A 19,099-nucleotide genomic window follows, 5' to 3' on the forward strand; every position below is an offset into this window, starting at 1 on the left:
GGAAGCTAGCTTAAGGCGGCCCACACGCGGGCTGGGGAGCCACTGGGCGGCGCCTCTCCTAGTGGCCATGGCACTGGGCACTGGGCTTTTTGTGACAGAGCTTCGGGTGACACAGGCTAACAGGGCGGCCTGGGCTAAGCGGGCGCGGTGTGCTGCGGGCCGCTGCAGACAGGGGGCAGCCGCACCCACTTCCTCTGCCACTCCGCACCCGCCGGCGGAGCACCCGGGGTGGCAGCGCTGCGCGCCCAGACCTACCGGGCTGCAGCGAGGCGGCCCTCGGCGCGCTCTGATCCCACCGCGCACTTTGCGACCCGGCTGCGGAGCATTCAGCTGCCCGCATGGACACGGCGCTGAAACGGAGCCGCTCTGAGGAGCCGGCGGAGCTCCCGCCGCCCTCCCGGGAGGCGGAGGAGAAAGAGGAGGAGGAAGAGAGGATGGAACAGGGCCTGGAGGAGGAGGAAGAGGTGGACCCCCGGATCCAGGTAGGATGCGTGACAGGAGCCCACAGCCGCACCCCGCCAGGGCTGCCTTGGAAGTCTGGCGTCTACGCGGATACACGCCTTACAGCCTCGCGTGTTCGCGATCGCGGGGTGGGGGCTGCCTAAATCCAGAAGGTGCACCAAGGGTTGGGACACCCCATTTCACATTCTCCCTGCGGCAGGCTTCGATGCCCGCGTGAACACAGCCTGATTATTGCGGGAGTCCCTGTAGACCCTCGGCCCAACCCGAGGGTCCCTACAACACGACCAGTGGTTCAGGAGGATTACAACAAAGGAAAAAGGGGGCGGGGGCCCCGAGCAGAGTCGGGGTACGTGCGGAGCACTGCACAGCCCCCGGGTTCGGCGCAGCGTTATCCCAGCTGTGTGTATGCAGATGTCGTGGTGGGCGAGCAGGACAAAGTGGTTGTCGCCTGCCCCTGTGATGTGGGCTGCACTGGTGCGGGGCGTCTCATGAGCCCTCACCTGGCAGAGGTGCCTAGCCTGTGCCGCCTTCCTCTTTTGGTTCATTGTCAATACATGGTGGGCGTCGTTGCCACTGTTGGCACCGTGTTGCACTTGGGCTGAGACTGTTTAAAACCCTCCTTTTCCTTGTGAGGTCAGTGTGAACACCCACCAGGGACAACTGACGCGCAAAGCCGACGCGTGGAGGCAGGGAAAGCAGAGAAAGCCTGGCTTTCTGTGCCTCCATTACCAGGAGAGATAGTTAAAAAACAATTTCCAGGAGTGACAGCTTAACCTTTCACCTTCCTAAGCACAAAGCAAATTCCTTTCCATGACCCGTTTGTACCCTTTCCATAAATCATTTTTTTCAAAAATTGCTATTAAGCACGGTTTGCAGTTCCTGGATCCAATAATTGCTTGTAAGTGAACAGATAAAGAGAAAAAAAAGCATGCTTTTAATTCACCAGTTTGGCTTAAATTAATTATTTTGTCAAATTAACATACTAAAGATTAGTGAGAAAAGCTTCTCATAGGTTATTCTGTTAATTCAGACCCGGGGTTTGGATTATAGAATCTTGTGGGTTTGGTGTGGAATTTCGTTAGCAAGACCTTTGTTCACAGAGCAAAGATGAGTTGAATAAAGATGAGATAACTCATGTTGGCTACTTCTTACAAAATGTCAGATTGCAAATGTTTAAAAGAGGTAGGATTAAAGCCAGTTAACCACCAACACCCCAGTTAAGCAGGGCAAAGTGGGCAGATAGAAAAAAATCTTTATAGGGAAATAGTCATTGGTGAGTTAATGCTGGAAGCCTGTCTTTGGCCTGGCTGCACCAGCCTTGTGATTCGTTGTGGCTGTATTTTCCTGTACTAATTTCCTCAAAAAGTTCTTTTCCTACAGCAAAGGTTGCTGTTTTGACTGGGTTAAGTTACTGTTTGTGACAGGTGAGTTCACCTGAAAAAAAAAAATGACCTTTCAGGGAAAGATCCTGTAGAACCTTAAAGATGTCAAAAAAGGACACAGTCTACAAAAGGTTTTAGAAATGCCGATGGCTTTGTGTTTTAGCCTAGCTGTTTTCTTGAAGAATTAACAGACTTGCATCATTCAGGGATGACTTTCCAGTTGTAAACTAAGTTACCCTAGAAACAAAAGGCTAGCCCTTCTAATATCTCTCTCTCTCTCTCTCTCTCTCTCTCTCTCTCTCTCTCTCTCTCTTCATTAGGGAGAACTCGAGAAGTTAAATCAATCCACGGATGATATCAACAGACGGGAGACTGAACTTGAGGTACAGAGAGCTGGGACACTGTTCTCGGGTGAAATAGTGTCAGTCACCTTTGACACTGGGCTGGTTAATTTTGTTTTAATAGCTGGAGGGCGAGTGCAGGAGGCCCCTGCTTGAATGTTGAGCAACAGCGTGTGCCGGCTGGACAGTGAAGTACACCGCAGTCCAGGCTGTGGGCGGATGCCTGTGGATCCAATTTCATGTGCTGTTTTTCATTATGGAGGCTCCATTGGGGCCAAAATCAAGGGCTGAGCAGAGTATTAACCAATGCTTAAGCCCCAAATATTCCTGTATCTGTGGAAAGGCTAAAAGAATTGTGATTCAGCTGATCTCTTTAATAGAGTTTACATCTCTCAGTGTTTTATTTAGGGTTGCTCCTTCCATTTATGCTTGGAACTGTTATGGTTCCCTCAGACTTAGTCAGATATTTTACTTCCCTTCTGAACAATTCACCTCTCTTTCCGCTTCCCCACTCATTTCTTTACTGTCAGAGTGTGCAGAATGTAATTATCTTAATGATAACAAAAAGCTGTTTGGACTGGGAAGGGCTTTCCTGCTGGGAAGAATTTTGGGAGATAAGATCTTGATTTGAACTTGAGAATGTTCCAGCCTTCCTGTAAACAAGTTGGGGTTCTTAGAAGCTACCAATTTGTAGTAGTGGTTGGGGTTACTAGCCAACGGGAGCATACCCCTGTGAGTGACTGTCAGGGCTGAGGGACTTCGGAGAGCCGCTGTAAGAACCCATTTCTATAGTAACAAGAACAAGATGAGCCTAAGGAGAAAGCAGAGAACATCAGGCCCCTCAGAGCCAGGGTGCGGGGGGCAGGAAAATACTTCGCTGGAGTTCACTGGCAGCCTGCTTTCTGATAACATGTAGTCTTGGAACTCACAGGTCCATGTGTGGCAGTGTGTACTAAAGTTTCTCTTGGCTGTGTGAAAGTTTATCTATCACTAACTCCTATTCTGACCTACATAAGGAATTGGAGAACTGTGAAGCTGGGCAATTGAAAACTCTCAGAATCTCACATTTCTAATGCATTAAGCAAACAAACAAACAAATCTTTGCCAATTTTAGGGGGAAACTTTCCCCTAAGGTTTTATATGGTTCTGTCACAACAGCCCAGATGCTGGGCAGTTGGAAGCCATAAGTTGCCCATGTGTGTGTGCATGTGCGTGTGTGTGTGCATGTGTGTGTGTGTTAAACATTCACATGTAGTCTTGGCTGACTTCAAAATTCAGTATGTAGTGGAGGATGGCTTTAAATTCTGGATTCATGTCTACATACCGGCATTACAGGCCTGTGCCGTTATATCCAGCTACTCCAGGCTCTTTCATTTGTGTATCCCAAATGTACATAGACAAGTTGGAAAAAAATGTGTTTTTTTTTTTGTTTTGTTTTGAGCAGAAAGTTTGGCTTGTTTATGTTTGCAGTGTTGGAATGAAGCCCAGGGCCTTCTGCATGCTAGGGAAGCACTCTACCAATGGACTTGTGAACCCAGGGTGAACGGAAATCAAGGACAGCTGCCTGGCCAGGCATGCTGTACATTCCTGTAATCCCAGCACCTGGGAGGCAGAGGCAGGAGGATCAAGAGTTGAAGGTCACATAGTCACAAGCAGCAAGCTTGAGACAAATGACTCTGTCTCGTGAAAGAAAGGAAAGAAGAAAGAAAAGTAATCAGGGGCCATTGAAGCAGAGAGCTAGAGATGGCAAGGAGAATGGTCTGGTTTCTGTTCAGGTTTCCAAGAGAGATAATCGGTCCTGGTTTGTCTGTCCTGGTTTGCTTGCTTTTCCACTGTTGGTCACCATTCTGGGTGGAAACAAGATGGTCTCATAGGCCCATAACCCAGTCTTCATGGCACCTGCCTTCTGCAAGTTAGGTTGGTTCATTTTGTTAAACTCTTTTTAGCCCCGATTTCCGAATTCCACAGATTTGGTGTGTCACAGGAAGCCACCGAACAGGTGTTTCCTGCTAGGCTCTGGGGCACATTTGGAGCTCTAGGCACCTTAGTCAGGCATCTCTAGAGGAGCAAGCTTATAGGATGATTCTCTTTCTATACAGAAAGGGGGTTTGTTAAAATGGCTTAAAGGCTGTGGTCCAACCAGTCCAACAATGGCTGTTTACCAATGGCAGGTTCAGGAATCCAGTAGTTTCTCAGTCCACAAGGCTGGATGTCTCAGCTGGTCTTCAGTACACACTGGAATCCCAAAGCCCAAAGAAGTATGTTCTAATGCCAGTGAAGGGATGGGCTTGCTAGGGAAAGTGAGAGAAAGTAGGCAAAGAGCAAGCCTCCTCCTTCCATGTTCTTTCTGTGGGCTGCCAGCAGAAGGTGTGGCCAAATGAAAGGTGGATCTTCCCACCTCAAAAGCAGTCTGGATTAAAAAGTGGGTCTTCCTCTTTACATGATTTAATTTAGAAAAAAGTCCCGCATAGGTGTACCTAGCCGCTTGGGTTTTAGTTACTTCCTGATGTTGTCAGTTCACAACCAAGGATTCATGGCTGAATGATAAGAACTGAGGGTTTATGTGGGGTACCTTGGCTGGGTTGTGTTGTTGGGTGGCCTTCCTCTGGTAGGGTTACAGCCAGGACTGACTCAGAGACATATTAATAAGCCACAGAAGCAATTTAAAAACTCCCTAGTTGCTACATTAAAAATTACAAAAGACATAGGGGAAATTAGTGGTAACATATTTTGTTTAACCCGGAATATTCACAGTAGTATAAATCCAACAGGGACTCACCGTAACAAAATAATTAATGTGGGGGCTGGCAGTGTGGCTCAGAGGAAGAATGCTCACTGACAAGCCCACGGCCCTGAGCTCAATCTCCCGGACTTGGGAGAGGGGTCAGCAGCCATGGGGGCGGGCACATGGGATGACACTGCTGTTGAAGATGGAAGCTGAGGGGACACACACACCCACCCACCAGGGAAGCAAGCAGTCTTCTACCTCCACCTTGCTGTAATCCCCAGCAGCCAGAGGTGTTTGTGTGCTGTCTTCAAAATTGGTGCAGAGCTTTCACTTAGAGCACATCCCCACTGTACTTCAGAACTCAGTAGCTGTATGTGCAGCCAGGCTGCCCCGAACTGGTTTGGAGTTTCCTGTCAAACTCATGATCACATTGTTAGAATCTGGAGTTGAGAACCAACCATGTGTATGTGTGTGAGGCTCTGGCCTCCAGCTTTATGTCAGGTGGGGTGAATAAGACAAAGCCTTGCCCTCAGAGAGTTTCCATTTTCATTGAACTGGGTAACTGTTTGACAAACAATTGGAGAGTGCCAGGCTGTAGACCCCTAGATAGAAGCAAGCAGTAAGAAAGTGTCTCTGGACAGGAACTGACCAGGAAACAAGCTGGGTGTGGGGCTGGGGATGTGGTCAAAAGATGCGGTAGCCAATCGTGCTTCTGTAATCTAGCGTTTAGGAGGTAGAGGCCAAAGGATCTGGAGTTCAGAGGTTCCCTCAGTTATATGGCGAGTTTGAGGCCACCCTGGGATACATGAGACTTTGTATAAAAAACAAAATGTACGAGAGATATTGAAACAGGAGGATCACTGTGAATTCAAAAGAAGTGAACTATGCCCCTATCTGAAATAAATAAATAGATACAATTTTCAAAGGTTAGGCATTTGACTAGCTCATGAGAACATGACTGAAGGCTCAAAGGAACCTAACCATATTTCCCCTGGCACAGAGGTTCAGCATCACTGTTAATGGTCATATCTATGGCTAAGACTGGGTCCCAAGTTAAGATGCTTATTAGCACGGTAGCTCATGCCTATAATCTAATATTTGGGAGGCTGAATCTGGATTTTGACTTTGTGCCCATTTTGTAATCCCAGTACTTGGGAGGTGGAGGCAGATCAGGTGTTCAAGGCCAGCCTGGCTTCTGTCTCAAAAACAGAGCTACCTATTCTGTCAGGCAGGGAGCTACAAATGTAGCTACTGAGAAGTCGGAGGCAAGAAGCTAACGAGATCTGTCAAGATTATAGGGAGAGTTCAAGGCTAACTCGGTGATTAACTTAGACCCCATCTCAAAGCATGTAAAAAGGACCAGGGACACACGTCAGTGGTAGGTCACTTTTCTAGCATGTGGTAGACCCTGCTTTCAATCCCTACACGCATCCTAATAAAAAATCAAACCAAGTCAATAGCTATTCAGTATATTATCAGTTGACTAACATTGAACTGGTTCCTATATCCCATTTATGCCATATGTCACACATAAACACACTAGGTGCCACTACAGCATTATGACATCCATTGGACATTGTCTTGAAAACCTAAAAATCAAATCAGAACACCAGTGTTCTTTCCTCTGACTCTGAAATGCTAGAATTACAGGAGCATGGCACCACATCCTGGATACCATTACCATTAACAAATAAATAAATAAAAGAACAAAACAAAACAAAACAACCTTTTTTGAAGACAGGGTCTTTCACTATGTAGCTTTGGCTGTCTGGGAACTCACTCTGTAGACCAGGGTAGCCTCAACACAGAGAGATCTGCCCACCTCTGCCTACCAGTCCTGAAATTAAAGGTATGCACCACATGCTCTTTAAAAATACTATTTTATTATTTTTATTTGGATGGTTCTTGAGTGCATGCGTGCATGCATGCATGCGTGTGTGCGTGCGTGTGTGTGTGTGTGTGTGTATGTGTGTGTGTAAGTATACAGTCAGTTCTCATATCATATGAGCAGTTCAGCTATTGGAATTTGGGTCATCTGGTGGCTTGGTAGCACCTGTAACTATTGAGCCATCTTGGTTTCTGACCCTTCTTGTTTCAAATATTTAAAACGGATTAGATAAAAAAATTCTAACTCTAATTAGAGCCCAGATTTGTAATATTCTATGCATACACACACACACACACACACACACACACACACACACACACACACACACTACCTTTATAAAAACCTGTCTTCAGCATTTCTCCTGAATGTTCTGAAAGGCTTTCCTAGGGCCGGCTGACTGAGCAGGGAGGGGAAGGCCAGGACACCTGCTAGTTAGTCCTTCAGCTCCTCAGTTGGAATCAACAGCTGGCTCCTCCCTCCTACCCTTCCTGGGAGACAGGAGCCCAGCCTTGGGAATGTTTATCTTCTCTCCTTGCCCTGAGAATGAACAGTCTTGCAAGGTGACTTGAAAAATAAATCTCTAGAGTCCTCCCAGTTCCCATAAGGCCTGCACCCAGAACCTGTCTTTCCCTCTTCCAGGAGCAAGCAAACCTTTCACTTAAGAAAACAAAAACCAGAAACGAAAATAACAGCCAGCCACCTTTTGAGCTTGGGAACTCCGGGGAAGGAGGGGAAGAAGGGGGCGGTTTTCAGACAGCCTGACTTCTATCTCTAATGGATTATCAGCACAAGTCGGAAGAGAAAAAATGCCTTTATTAAAGGACAGTGCTGTCACACCCTGCCAGTTTCTCTTTTGTGTATGTGGGCGTGGTGAGCACAGGACCAGAAAGATCCTGTCAAATAGCATGGTGCTTTGAAGAAAGTGCTAGAGAACATTTGCAGAGATAACTGACTGAAAAAAAAAAAAAAATGTAGCCAACAACCACACATGTCTTTAAGCAGGTACCAAATCCAGGGCCGGGTGGCAGGCCAGCTGGGCTGGGAGGGGTCTGGCCTGTGAGACCTGGTTGAAATGATTATCTTTCCATCCCCCACAATCCAGTGGGGTAGACTGGCATCCTGTTTGAGACACCAGGGGCTGCGGTGGTTGACGGATCACGAGCCATGAATCTGTTGGCACGGGTACTCCCATCCTTTGGATGGAAGCATGAACTGCTGATTGAGAGAGGTTCCGAGAAAGAGCTGTGGAGGCGTCTTGGGAGGCCTCTGAGGATCTGACAGGATGCAGACCATCAAAGGCAAGGCCTAAAGAACTCAGGTCCTCTGAAGTAACCCTCTGGAGCAGTCCGGAGTGCAGAGGAAGAGCGCTGACAGGATAGATGTTACCTGTGTGAGGACTGTCGGAAGCAGGTCACTGCTTTTGTTCTATCATTCGCTTCAGCAACAGAAGCCTAGTTTCTCACAGAGGAGGAGGCTAGAAGTCCAAGGTTGGGCTCCCTTCCCAGCTTGCACAAGGATGCTTCTGGCTGTCTTCTCATCAGAAAGAAAGTAAACCGTTGCCTAGTTCTCTTCTTGAGAGTACAGTCATCTGTGTATTAGGGCCCATCCATACAGCCTTGTTTAACCCACTACTCCAAAGGCCCCATTTCTAAATATGGCCAAAAGGGGACCTCATGCCCTAAGTCAGTCCATAGTCACTTTCCTCAGTGGAGCTTCTGATGAGACCCCCCAGGTTTTTAGGGGGACTTTGAGAACAGAATTAAGAACTTACTAGGGAAACATGTAATGGTTCTGTGTCCGTTTGTAGTTAGGGTTTAGAATGCAGTCTGCTCCTGTTACTGGTCCATGTTAACAGCTGTCTGATTGTATAGGCAACAGGTCTCTTGTGAGCATCTTAGTATAACCTCCACGGGGCCTGCTGCTCTCCTGCCCCTATGACCTGATGCTTTGGTGTGCAGTGTGTGTGGTGTGGGATGCTGGAGTCAAGCTTAGGCCTCAGGGCTAGCATTCTACTGCTGAGCTATAGCTCCCGACCTTTTTCTTTTTTTAAATTTCAAATTAGAATTTCATAAAGCTGTGTTGCCCAGGCAGGCCTGAGGTTCACTCTGTAGTGTAGCCAAACCAGACTTTAAGCCTGCAATCCTCCTGCCTCAACCTCTGGAGTTGCTGTGATTACAGGTCTATATATCCCATATTCCCCACTTAGCGAGTGTGGGGACCTTGAGCAGGTCATTGGGGTTTGAGCCTCAGTTTCTTTGTAAGACAGCTGTGAGCTATGAAGCCCCAGAGCCTTGGAGAAGGGAAAAGGAAGGACCATGGCTTGGGCATCTGGGGATTTGGGTTAAGATAGGTCTGATAACTCTGAAGGGACCTTGTAGCTTGAAGCCCCAGGCTCATCTCTGACTGTCAGAGGTGGTGATTCTTGTCCAGATCCTCAGGTGGTCTGGGGAGGGAGAGGAGATGCTGGGTGAGAGATTGCTTTGAGGGTCATACAGAGTAGAGGGCTTATTGGGTTCTTGGATGGCAGGAAGCCTGCTGGATGCTGGTCAAAAGAAGACCCCAGTGAGTTGTCCTAGGCTAGGCTGGCCACAGGGTCTGGTGGTGGCTCTGTTGTCCTCCAATAGGTACTGCCCTCACCTCTCTTTGTCAGAGAGAGGGCTTGTACTGGCCAGGACTAGGCAAGGTGAGTTTTGCAGCCATGAGACCAATGGGGCTATATGCCAAGGCCATCTGCTGTGTCACAGAGACAGCTTAGTGCGTGGGTGGTGCATGCCTCTAATCCCAGTGCTTGGGAAGAGGAGCCAGGATCATCAAGATCGACCTCTCTACAGCCCAGTTCTAGGCCTGCCTAGGCAACCTGAGAGCTTTTCTCAGAAAGAGACAAATGGCATAGCAAGCAGAAGTGAGCTTGGGGCCCTGGGGACATCTCCTGGGGTTTGCCTTAGGGTGCTGGGTAAGTGCATAACACCAAATGGCCCCATTATGGCTGTGTGATCATAGATTGTTACATGATGCACGGGGCCTCAGTTTCAGTATTGCTGCTGACTGTCTGGGCGGGGCACCCAGCTGCAGCAGGGTGGGGGAACACAGGACAGGCTTTCTGTCTACTCTAGAATGTATCCTCTGGCTCATTTGGCTTCCTTGGGTCCTTTAATAATGACACATAGCATGAGCACCGGCTGTGTGCTACATTCTGTTCCATATCAAGCCCTCACAACAATTTTATGACATAACCATGTTGCCTCAGCTTCTCAGTTAACAAAACTAATACAGGATGAATTTGGGTATCATCCCTGTAAGCTCAGCCCTGAGTGGCTGAGAGGAGGGATCAGTTCAAGGCCAACCTGGGCTATATAGAAAGACCCTATTTCAGAGAACCCCAACCACCACCACCACCACCACCACCACCACCACCCCAACCACCACCACCAAATCAACCAGTCCACCATAGAATCCAAGTGTCATCTCTATGGCAAGTGTTCTGGGCACCACACTGCTCTTAGGGTGACTTTGAGAGAGTTGTGACTCTCCTTGATAAAATATAAGCTGTGGTCTCCTTTCCTTCCCCATAATCTCTTCACTTATGAAGGTGCTGGCTCATGAAAGTATAGTACTCAAATGTCTTTGAATATGTTAACATCTTAAAAATTGAGACAGCATCGCCCTTGGTAGCTAGCTGCCCTGGGACTAAGATGAGCCTCTTTCCTATGTGTGTGCTATAGCACCTGGCCTATGCTAATTTTTTTTTGTTTTTTTGTTTTTTTCAAGACAGGGTTTCTCTGTATAGCCCGGGCTGTCCTGGAACTCACTCTGTAGACCAAATTCGCCTGCCTCTGCCTCCCAAGTGCTGGGATTAAAGCCGTGCGCCACCACCGCCCGGCTCTATGCTAACATTTTTTAAGTGACCTTTTTTGGTGTGTGCTGGGGGAAGTAGGAGAAAGGGTCTCATATAGCCTGGGCTGTCTTCAAACTCCTGACCCTCTCATCTCTGTCGTGCAGGCTCTGGGATCACCGCGGGCATTATTATACCCAGCTGTAGAGAGGCCTTTAGTATTAAAAAGGGATGACTTGTGGCCTTGGGCAAATGGCTGTGATATATTTTGGAAACATTAGGTAATAAAAGTGTATGTTGGGGCGTAGAGAATGCTCAGCAGTTAAGAGCACTTGCTCCTCTTGTAGAGGACTAAAGTTGGTTCCCAGCACCCACCTTGGTCATCTTACAGCCACCTGTAACTCCAGTTTCAGGGGATCGACACCCTCTTCTGGCCTCTGAGAGAATCCCCCCAACAGCTTATATTCACAAGACACATACATACACATAAAAATCCAAAACTATATGTAAGGTATATACCATAAAAGAATGCATATAAGAAGAAAAGGGCCTTTTTACAGTATTCCTAGTGTGGGCTGATCACTACCAGTTAGCACACAATGTGCACTGATCACTACTAGTTAGGGCTAAGTAGACACAAATTGACATAACAGTGAGTCTTCTGAGCTGAGCATGGTAGCTCACACCTGCTGTCCCAGCACTGGAAGGCTGAGGCAGGAGGATAAGTTCAAGGCAACCTTTCAAACGAAGATGACTTTGCAGAGCCCTTTTTAGTAGTTTGACACTGCTGCGGTGTTTTGCTTTGTGCTTATTATGTTCTGTAGAGACAATCAGTTCCCAATGGAGTTTAACAAACCCAACATCAGTAGTTTGAGAAGCTTGACTCAAAAACTAAGGCTGTATACTCAGCCATTACCAGTGGCTAAGGCTGCTGCTAAAAAGCTGGTGGCTTTATTTCTTGGTGCTTTTCTGATTATTTACAATGATTATGTTTTATCGTGTTAGGCAGAGGGCTGATGGAAGAAATGAACCTATTATAAAAAGATGATTTCTATGCTAGAGAAATTAATGTCTATGGAAAGAATTTTAGGAACAATAAAGGCTGTTGGGATTGATAGTTCCTGCCTTAATTGTAAATAAACCCCATGGTTGATGGGGATGCTGGGTCAGTTTTTGTCAACTTGACTCAAATCAGAGTCACTTGGGAAGAGGGAACCTCTCTGGAGGAATCTCCTCTATCAGACTGGTCTGTAGGCAAGCCGGTGTTCTTGATTGGTGGTTGATAGCCCTGTGTGGGCGGTCCTGAGTTACATAAGAAAGCAGGCTGATAGAGAAAGCCAATAAGCAGAGTTCCTCCAAGTCTCTGCTTCAGTTCCTGCCTCAGTTTCCCTCTGTGATGAGCTGTAAGCTGTAAGGTGACTCAGACTGTTTCTTCCCTGAACTGCTTTTGGCCATAGTGTTGTTACAGCAACAGAAAGCAAAGTACCACAGTAGGACTGCTCAGTGAGTCACTGCCTCAAAATACTCTCATTGTAGTAATTCATGGGAGAATGAAGAGTGTCTTAACGGCATCTTAGATGTTCTGTAACCAAGAAGCCCTCATCTATGTGGTTGGTGGAGAAAACACGTCAAAGGGTAAGACTCTTTAGAGCGTTACTTAGTTGTTGCTTGTATTTGAGTGTCTGAGTACCTCCACTCCATCTCTGTCTCTTTGGAGACATTCTCATGTAGCTCAGGCTAGGAATGTAGGTGTCTTGTTGGCCCCTCCCCCACTCAGTCGCTTGTGATAGGTCTCATTCTATCTCAGACTGGCCTGGAACTCAAGATCCCCCTGCCTCTGCCTCCCAAAAGCTGGGGTAAGAGGTGTATAGCAGAATGCTTAGCTTGAGTCATTTCTAAATGAACAAAGCCTGTGGACACGGTCTTATACAGAAGATTCAAGGCTTGCACAAATGTATGCATTGTAACCACAGTAGCAAACGATACACTCTGGGCTTTGGCTAACATACAGACATACCTATCTAATCCTGAGATCCACCCAATTGACAGGAGAAAATTGAACGTCTCATCTTGAAGCTGTAAAAACCCATGAGAGCATTCTTGGATCCTCAGATGGGACCTGTCATCCGGTCACAGGCGCTGCTATTGTAGTATAGACTGACGTCATACAGCCGTGTGACTGTATCCCCAGGTGTGTCCAAGGTCTCCAGAAGACAGGCAGGCAGGCTGTGGCAGTTGGCAGATTCAGCATTGTCTCTGTGGTTTTAAGAATGGTCAAATTGACAGAGTGCTCTGGTCTCCATGGACTGTAACCTTTTAACACTGAACTGGGATCTTATTTTCCTTCTCAGCACTTATTGTGGGGACATTTAACATAGTGTGTATGTGTGTCTGTGTGTGTGTTGGCTGGGTATATTAAACATCCCTCCAGCCTCAGGCTTTGGCAGCCAGCCCAGCTATATTTGCTCAGCCCTCTTCTCTGGACTTCCTCATTCCACCCATGGATGTTTCTAGCAATAAGAATAGATGTGCCTCACTCCCCCCCTCCAACATGGATTGTACCCAAGAGTGTCACAGAAATTTGCAAAGCAACTCTTAGAGAGCTTGGTGAATCAGCCCCTTTCATTTCCTTAAAGGAAGATGGAAAATTTTTGTTCTATTCTTGTCTGAGTTTTCCTTTGCTGGGTTTTGCTGGATTATCTAAGAGATATTCACATTTGCACTGACTGAAATGAACTGCTATCGGGTGGACAATGAGAAGGAATATCCGCTGTTTATTATGACAATGACCAAACCCACTTTGTGGGACTGGTCTCATTGTTTGACATCAAGCTCAGCCAAAGCACGATGAATGGGGGATGAATGGGGTTCTCTTGCTATGTCCACCCCGCCCTTCTGATGCCAGGAGGCAGAAGGTTGTTTCAACAGATTTGAAGCCCACAGGTTGAATGTCTATCTCTTCCTTGGGTTTTGACTGTTTTTGTTTTGAGAGAAGAGATGGAATGGGTATTGTTCTTTCTGGCTTTATGGCTACCATTTCTGCCTAAGAACACCTGCCACCTTTGGAGTTAACAGCAGCCATTTTGTTTGGGCCGTGGTTTGTAGGTCAGGATTTGGAAAAGAAGAAGTGAGGCTGGGGCTGGGTGCCCTTGCTTAAGGAACCTCTTGTAGTTGTGGTCAGGTGGTGGTTGAACATGTGGTCATCTGAGGGTATGATGATATCCATGGTGGTCACTTGGGGGCCTGACACAGGCTGTGCTGGCCCTTGGCTGGGAGTTAAACTGGTGGTTATAACTAGGGCATCAGCAAGCACCTTTCCAATATGGTGATCACAGATTCTCTGACTCTCTTAGTATGTGTGGCACACCCCAGAGTGCTGGTCCCAAGATGACCACATGGAAACCCGCCAGCTTTTTCTGTCCAATCTATTGAACTTTCAGTGTGGTACATCTACATTTTCTTGATCCAAGCACAGACAGACCTAACTTCAGATTCCTCCTAATGGGAGCAGTGCTGAAGAATTCTGAGTGGTGTTCAGAAAGTAGCATACTTACAGTGGTCTCAGAGACACGACGATGACAACTCTATACTTCCCTTTTAGGGGCAGACTTCCCAAGACCCGTTTCACCATGTTTTTGAGAGGTGCTTTAATGTTTAACCAGCCAGCAAACCAAGGACTTTGCTTAGTACTCACGGTAACTGGAAACCAGCCAGCCACACGACAGGACAGGGCGCAGGTTTTAGCAGTGCTAGGGTATTGATTTGACATAGAGAATTTGTTGCTGCTTTGCCATTTCTAACAGATTGTGCTGTGTGAGTCTGCAAGATGGCTCAGTAGGTAAAGGCACTTGGCGCCAAGCCCCACAGCTTAAGTGGGACTCATGGAACCCACATGGAAGGAAAGAAGTGACTTCAAGAAGTTTTTCTCCAGCCTCTGCACATAGTCCATGACATTTGTGGGCACGCACATACAACAGAAACAAAGATAGTTTATTAAATTACGCTATGGCCGATGCCTGTTGGGGAAAAAATGACTGCCATCTAGAGCCTGGGCAGGAGTTGTGCCTGCTAAGCTGGGGGCACCTCCCAAAGGTCTGAGCCATTCCTGACTTCTGCCTCTTTCCTTGTTGGCTGCTTGGCCTGAGAAGTGAAATCCCAGTGTTGAATTCGTTCCTTAGGATCTGCTTCCCCAGCTGGAGCTTGTTCAAGCATCGAAGCTCTTAACACAGTGTAACTCAGAGTCAGAAACCGCCTGGAAGAGGTTTGATGGGGGGAAAAGCGAGCCGAAATGAGCCCGATGGCTGGAGATGGAGACAGGTGGCTGCCGTTTGCTGCTCCCGGGCACTTCCTTCATTGTGCAGCTCGGAAACACGGGTGGGCTTGTTTGTTTGATTTTGTTTTTCTCCTGTCAGTATTGATTTACTTTATTTCTTGATATAGGGTCTCATTATATAGCCCTGGCTGTCCTGGAATGCCCTGTGTAGACCAGACTGGCCTCGAATTCAGAGAGATCCATCCACCTGCCTCTGCCTCCCAAGCTCTGGGATTCAAGGTGTATGTTACCAGTTCCTGCTTTTTACTTTAAATTATATGTGAGCATGGGTGTCTGTGGGGGTTGGGATTATGCACATGAGTGACTTAGAGGCCAGGAGGAGTGGCTCCTCTAGAGTTAGTTACAGGTGACTGTGAACTGTGACAAGGGTCCTGGGAAACAAGCTTGCTCCTCTGGAGCAGTGCCTCTTAACCCTCTAGGCATCTTTTTAGCCCTGAGTTGTTTGTTTCGGCTAGTTTGAATTTTAATTTCCTTCTCTTTCAGATGAAAAAAAAAGGGGGGGAGGGGGGAAGGCAGACAGACAGATCTGGCAAGGGCTGTTAATGATTTAATGAGGTGCTGTTCATACAATGCCCAGCGTACTCCCTGCATGTAGTGTTTAGCCAGGCCTGGTCCTGCCCTTACCTTCTCTTGTTGACTAACCTACATAAAAATAGCTGTTGAGTGAGAGCTAAGTGTGTATTAAAGGTTGGTGTGGGTAATTGTGGTCTTATAATAATAGTCCTTGAGGACACTGATGAAAAACACCACGGAGGGGTACTGAAAGATAAGTCGGTCCTCCTGGGTCACATAGTCAGTGGAGATAGAGTCAGGACTCTGAGTGTAGCCCTTGTGCTTTAATGGTTTTGGGGGCGGGGTACATGTTCGGGAGTCAGTCTATGCCACAACAGACTTAAACTTTAGTTTTTTACAGTACTGGGGATTGAACCTAGGGTCTCTTGCATTCAAGGCAAGTCTTCAATGCTGAGCTGTACCTGCAGCCTTTACATATTTTTATTTTGGGCTCATTAAGTTGACCACACTGGCTTTGCACTGGCAGTCACTTGGCCTCAGCCTCCCAGGTGGCTGAGACTTTAGGCTTGTACCACAAGATCGACAAAACCTAAAGTTTGTTGAAACAGTACTTGACACAAGTTTTACAAGGGCCCAGAGATGTAGGGTTGAAGGTGGTAGGCCTCTGTGCCCCGTTCTTTTAGAAGCAGCTGCCTCTGGTGTGTCCAAAGAGGTGACAGTGGGTGGAGTTTTGACAGGGATCCCTGTGCACTGTGTTCTCCTCTCCTTCCATGCTGGTAGCTGCTGCGGTGAGGGGTGAGGAGGGAGACGTCTGAAAGCCAGCAGAAGTGACACAGACAGCTCGCCTGGAATGCTGTGGTGGGCAGATGCCTGCTGTGGGCAGAGACAGTGCCGAATGATCTCCAGAGCTTCCCAAGGCTGCGCTCTGACCTTGCCCTGTCTGTGTGGTTCTAAACCCGAGCTGTTTATAAAGCCGACATTGTATTTGGAGCAGCTTGACTGACGGCTGAAACACTGCCTGATTAATGAGCACATAGTTGTACGTCTGAAGTTTACCAACCCAGATTTGTTTTTAAGCATAAAAAGTAGAAACAGTTAAACTTCTTTGGCTTAAACACGGAAACAGTCTGCTTGTGGCTCATTCAGTGAAGCCGTGCGCTTTAGTAATTCTGCCTTCCTCTTACTTAAAGAATCCCATGGGTCCAAGAATGTGTGTGTGGCTGACGCTCAGGAAAGCATAGGGCCTGACAGTCTCTCCGGCTGTGTGTCCTGGCCCAAGTCCACAGGGTGCCTGTCATTCCAGTCCCTCTTTCCCCAAGGAGGACTTGCCCGACTGACCCTTTTGCTGGCTGCTTTCAAAGGCTGATAAGTTTCTTCCTCTGTGGAGCTCTGGGCTTTGGGTGTTGAAACATTCCTTCCTGTTGGCCTTAACGCCATCCTTGTGCCACTGAGGACTGAAGGTGAACTGAAAGGAAGCCATTTTCTAACTGAGGAGCGTTCTACAGGATCACCGTCCCATGTCCCAGATGAGAAAAAAAAAAGAAAGAAAGAAAGAAAAAGGAGAGGAGAAGACAAAAGAAAGCCAGGATCGAGGAGAAGGGTGGACAGGGTTGTCCAGGGCCCGTATATCTTATCCTATCCTGCTGTCTTTGATCTCCATGCTCATCTGACACAGCCTTGAATTGTTTTGAATAACATGGGACAGCGATTTTGCAGAATGTCCCTACATCCCACACTCCTCTTGCCTTAGCCTCCCCAGGGCTGGGATTATAGGTGTGTGTCCCCAGACTCAAGTTGATGTAGTGCAGGTAGTCAGGTAAGGAACAGGATCTGGCTTGTGACACCAGAGCTGTCCAGGGACCTGGGACCTCCTCAAGATTAGACACCTCTGTGCTTTGCCCCACTGTCCCCTCTCTCCGGCTTCCCATGCTCAGCCCTGCCTCCTCTTGGCACCTGTGCCCTCACGCTTCTCTTGACCTTTCCGGCTTATCTTCCTGGGCCCTGCTCTACCCTGGCACAGTCAGTCAGCTTCAAACCCTGCTGTGGGATTCTTAAGGTACAAATCATCCTGGCTCCCCTTGTCACAGGGCTGTGGGCTGAGAAAAAAAAAAACAAAAACAGACAGACAGTAGCAACAGCCAAAAGGTGCCAGGAGCAGGATGAATCATAAAAAGTGAGGGTTTTAGGGCTAGGACTGTGCTGTCTAGTACAGCAGCCAATTGTAGTTGTTGAAGGTATAATTTAAATTAATTAAAATGTGGTGCATTAACAGCATCAAGAGAGTTCCTTTAGCCACCTGTGGTATGGCTTCACTTCTGAGCCTTTCAGATAGTTCTGTCATCCAGCAGGGAGCACTTAGCCTCTCTTCTCCAAATGTCACTGGGAGTACTTTCTTTGTGTGTGTTAGAAGTGCTCACAAGGACTCTCCAGACCAGATCGCATGGCTTTGGAAAGCACAGTTTGCAGTGAGCTCATTTTAAATAGCTGAGGTACCCCAGCACCAGTGAGTGAGCCCCAGTGTTTGAGTGGCGCCTCTTACCATGATCCTAGAGTGCTCTTGCCAACAGTGCCGTGACCTTCATTCTAGGCAGTTCACCCCTAACACGGTTGGCGCCATTTCTGCGTGTACTGCTTACTCCATGTTGTCTGTTAAACTGAATTGTTTCCAGTTCGCCCTGTCTGAAAAGGAAGCTTTGTTACTATACATGAGCAACCGTCCAAGACAAGGCAAATTCTTAGAAACAAACTTTTTTTAAAGTCTAATTTGGACTAGAAGGCAAGTGTGGTGACACACACCTGCAGTTCCATGTTTGTGAGACTGAGGTAGGGAAGTGGCCGTGAGCTTGAGGCCAGCCCAAGCCTGTCTCAAAACAACAGACAAGAAGAATAAAAATCTCAAGCCAAGCAAGTAGGGAGTAATAATACTACAGGCTAGAGGTGTCACTCAGTGGTTAGAACACTTGCCTGTAAGTATGAAGCCCTGGGTCCTGTCCCTACCACCACACATGTAAAATGACACGTGTAGAAAAGTGAATGGTGACTCTCAGATGACTCATGCTGTGTGGCTCACCAGGTCCCAGCAGGTCCTTTCTCCAGCAGACTCTGTAGCAGGCCCCCACTTTTCTGAAGACAAGCCCAAAGGTGTAATGGCACCTAATAGAGGGTCCTCCTCTGTAGAAGTCGGAAAGATGGAAAAGTGTTTCTGGAGGAATAACTGCTGACTCTTACTCAGTACTGTGGCATCTCTGATTCTAGGTGTATCTTCACATCTAGAGCACATGATAGCCATGTGTGGTGCCATGCAGCACAATTGAAGATTTTGTGCCTTGAGTCACTGTTAATCTCCAGTTATCAACAAGTCTCCTGAAGGATTTGTGAAGCCCCAGTATTTACTCACCATATTAAAAATTAAAAGGGGGATTGATGTTGTTTTGAGACAGGGTCTCACTGTGTAGCCTTGGCTGGCCAGGAACTCACTTTATAGAGTAGAGTAGGCTGGCCTAGCTGGTGCTAAGATTGCAGGTGTGTGCCACCATGCCCAGCTTGGTCTCTTCTTTATAAAGAGTTTATTTACCTCACAGTCTTAGAGAGTGAAAGTCCAAATTGCATCTCGTTACAGT

The 19,099-nt window shown here is 47.4% G+C and overlaps 1 protein-coding gene across 1 annotated transcript in view; it reads left to right on the forward strand.

Annotated features, from left to right (window-relative positions):
* The first annotated feature begins 262 nt into the window (after positions 1–262).
* The window catches only part of Sh3bp5 (SH3 domain binding protein 5), a 61,836-nt gene continuing 42,999 nt past the window's right edge, over positions 263–19,099 (forward strand). Inside the window, exons 1-2 of the mRNA XM_028787525.1 lie at positions 263–482; positions 2,165–2,227. Coding sequence (XP_028643358.1) covers positions 339–482; positions 2,165–2,227 — 207 coding nt within the window. The 5' untranslated portion in view covers positions 263–338. The remainder of the gene's footprint in view (positions 483–2,164; positions 2,228–19,099) is intronic.

Source organism: Grammomys surdaster, unplaced genomic scaffold (assembly GCF_004785775.1).
Source record: "Grammomys surdaster isolate TR1022 unplaced genomic scaffold, NIH_TR_1.0 125669, whole genome shotgun sequence".
In the NCBI taxonomy this organism is placed as follows: domain Eukaryota; kingdom Metazoa; phylum Chordata; class Mammalia; order Rodentia; family Muridae; genus Grammomys; species Grammomys surdaster.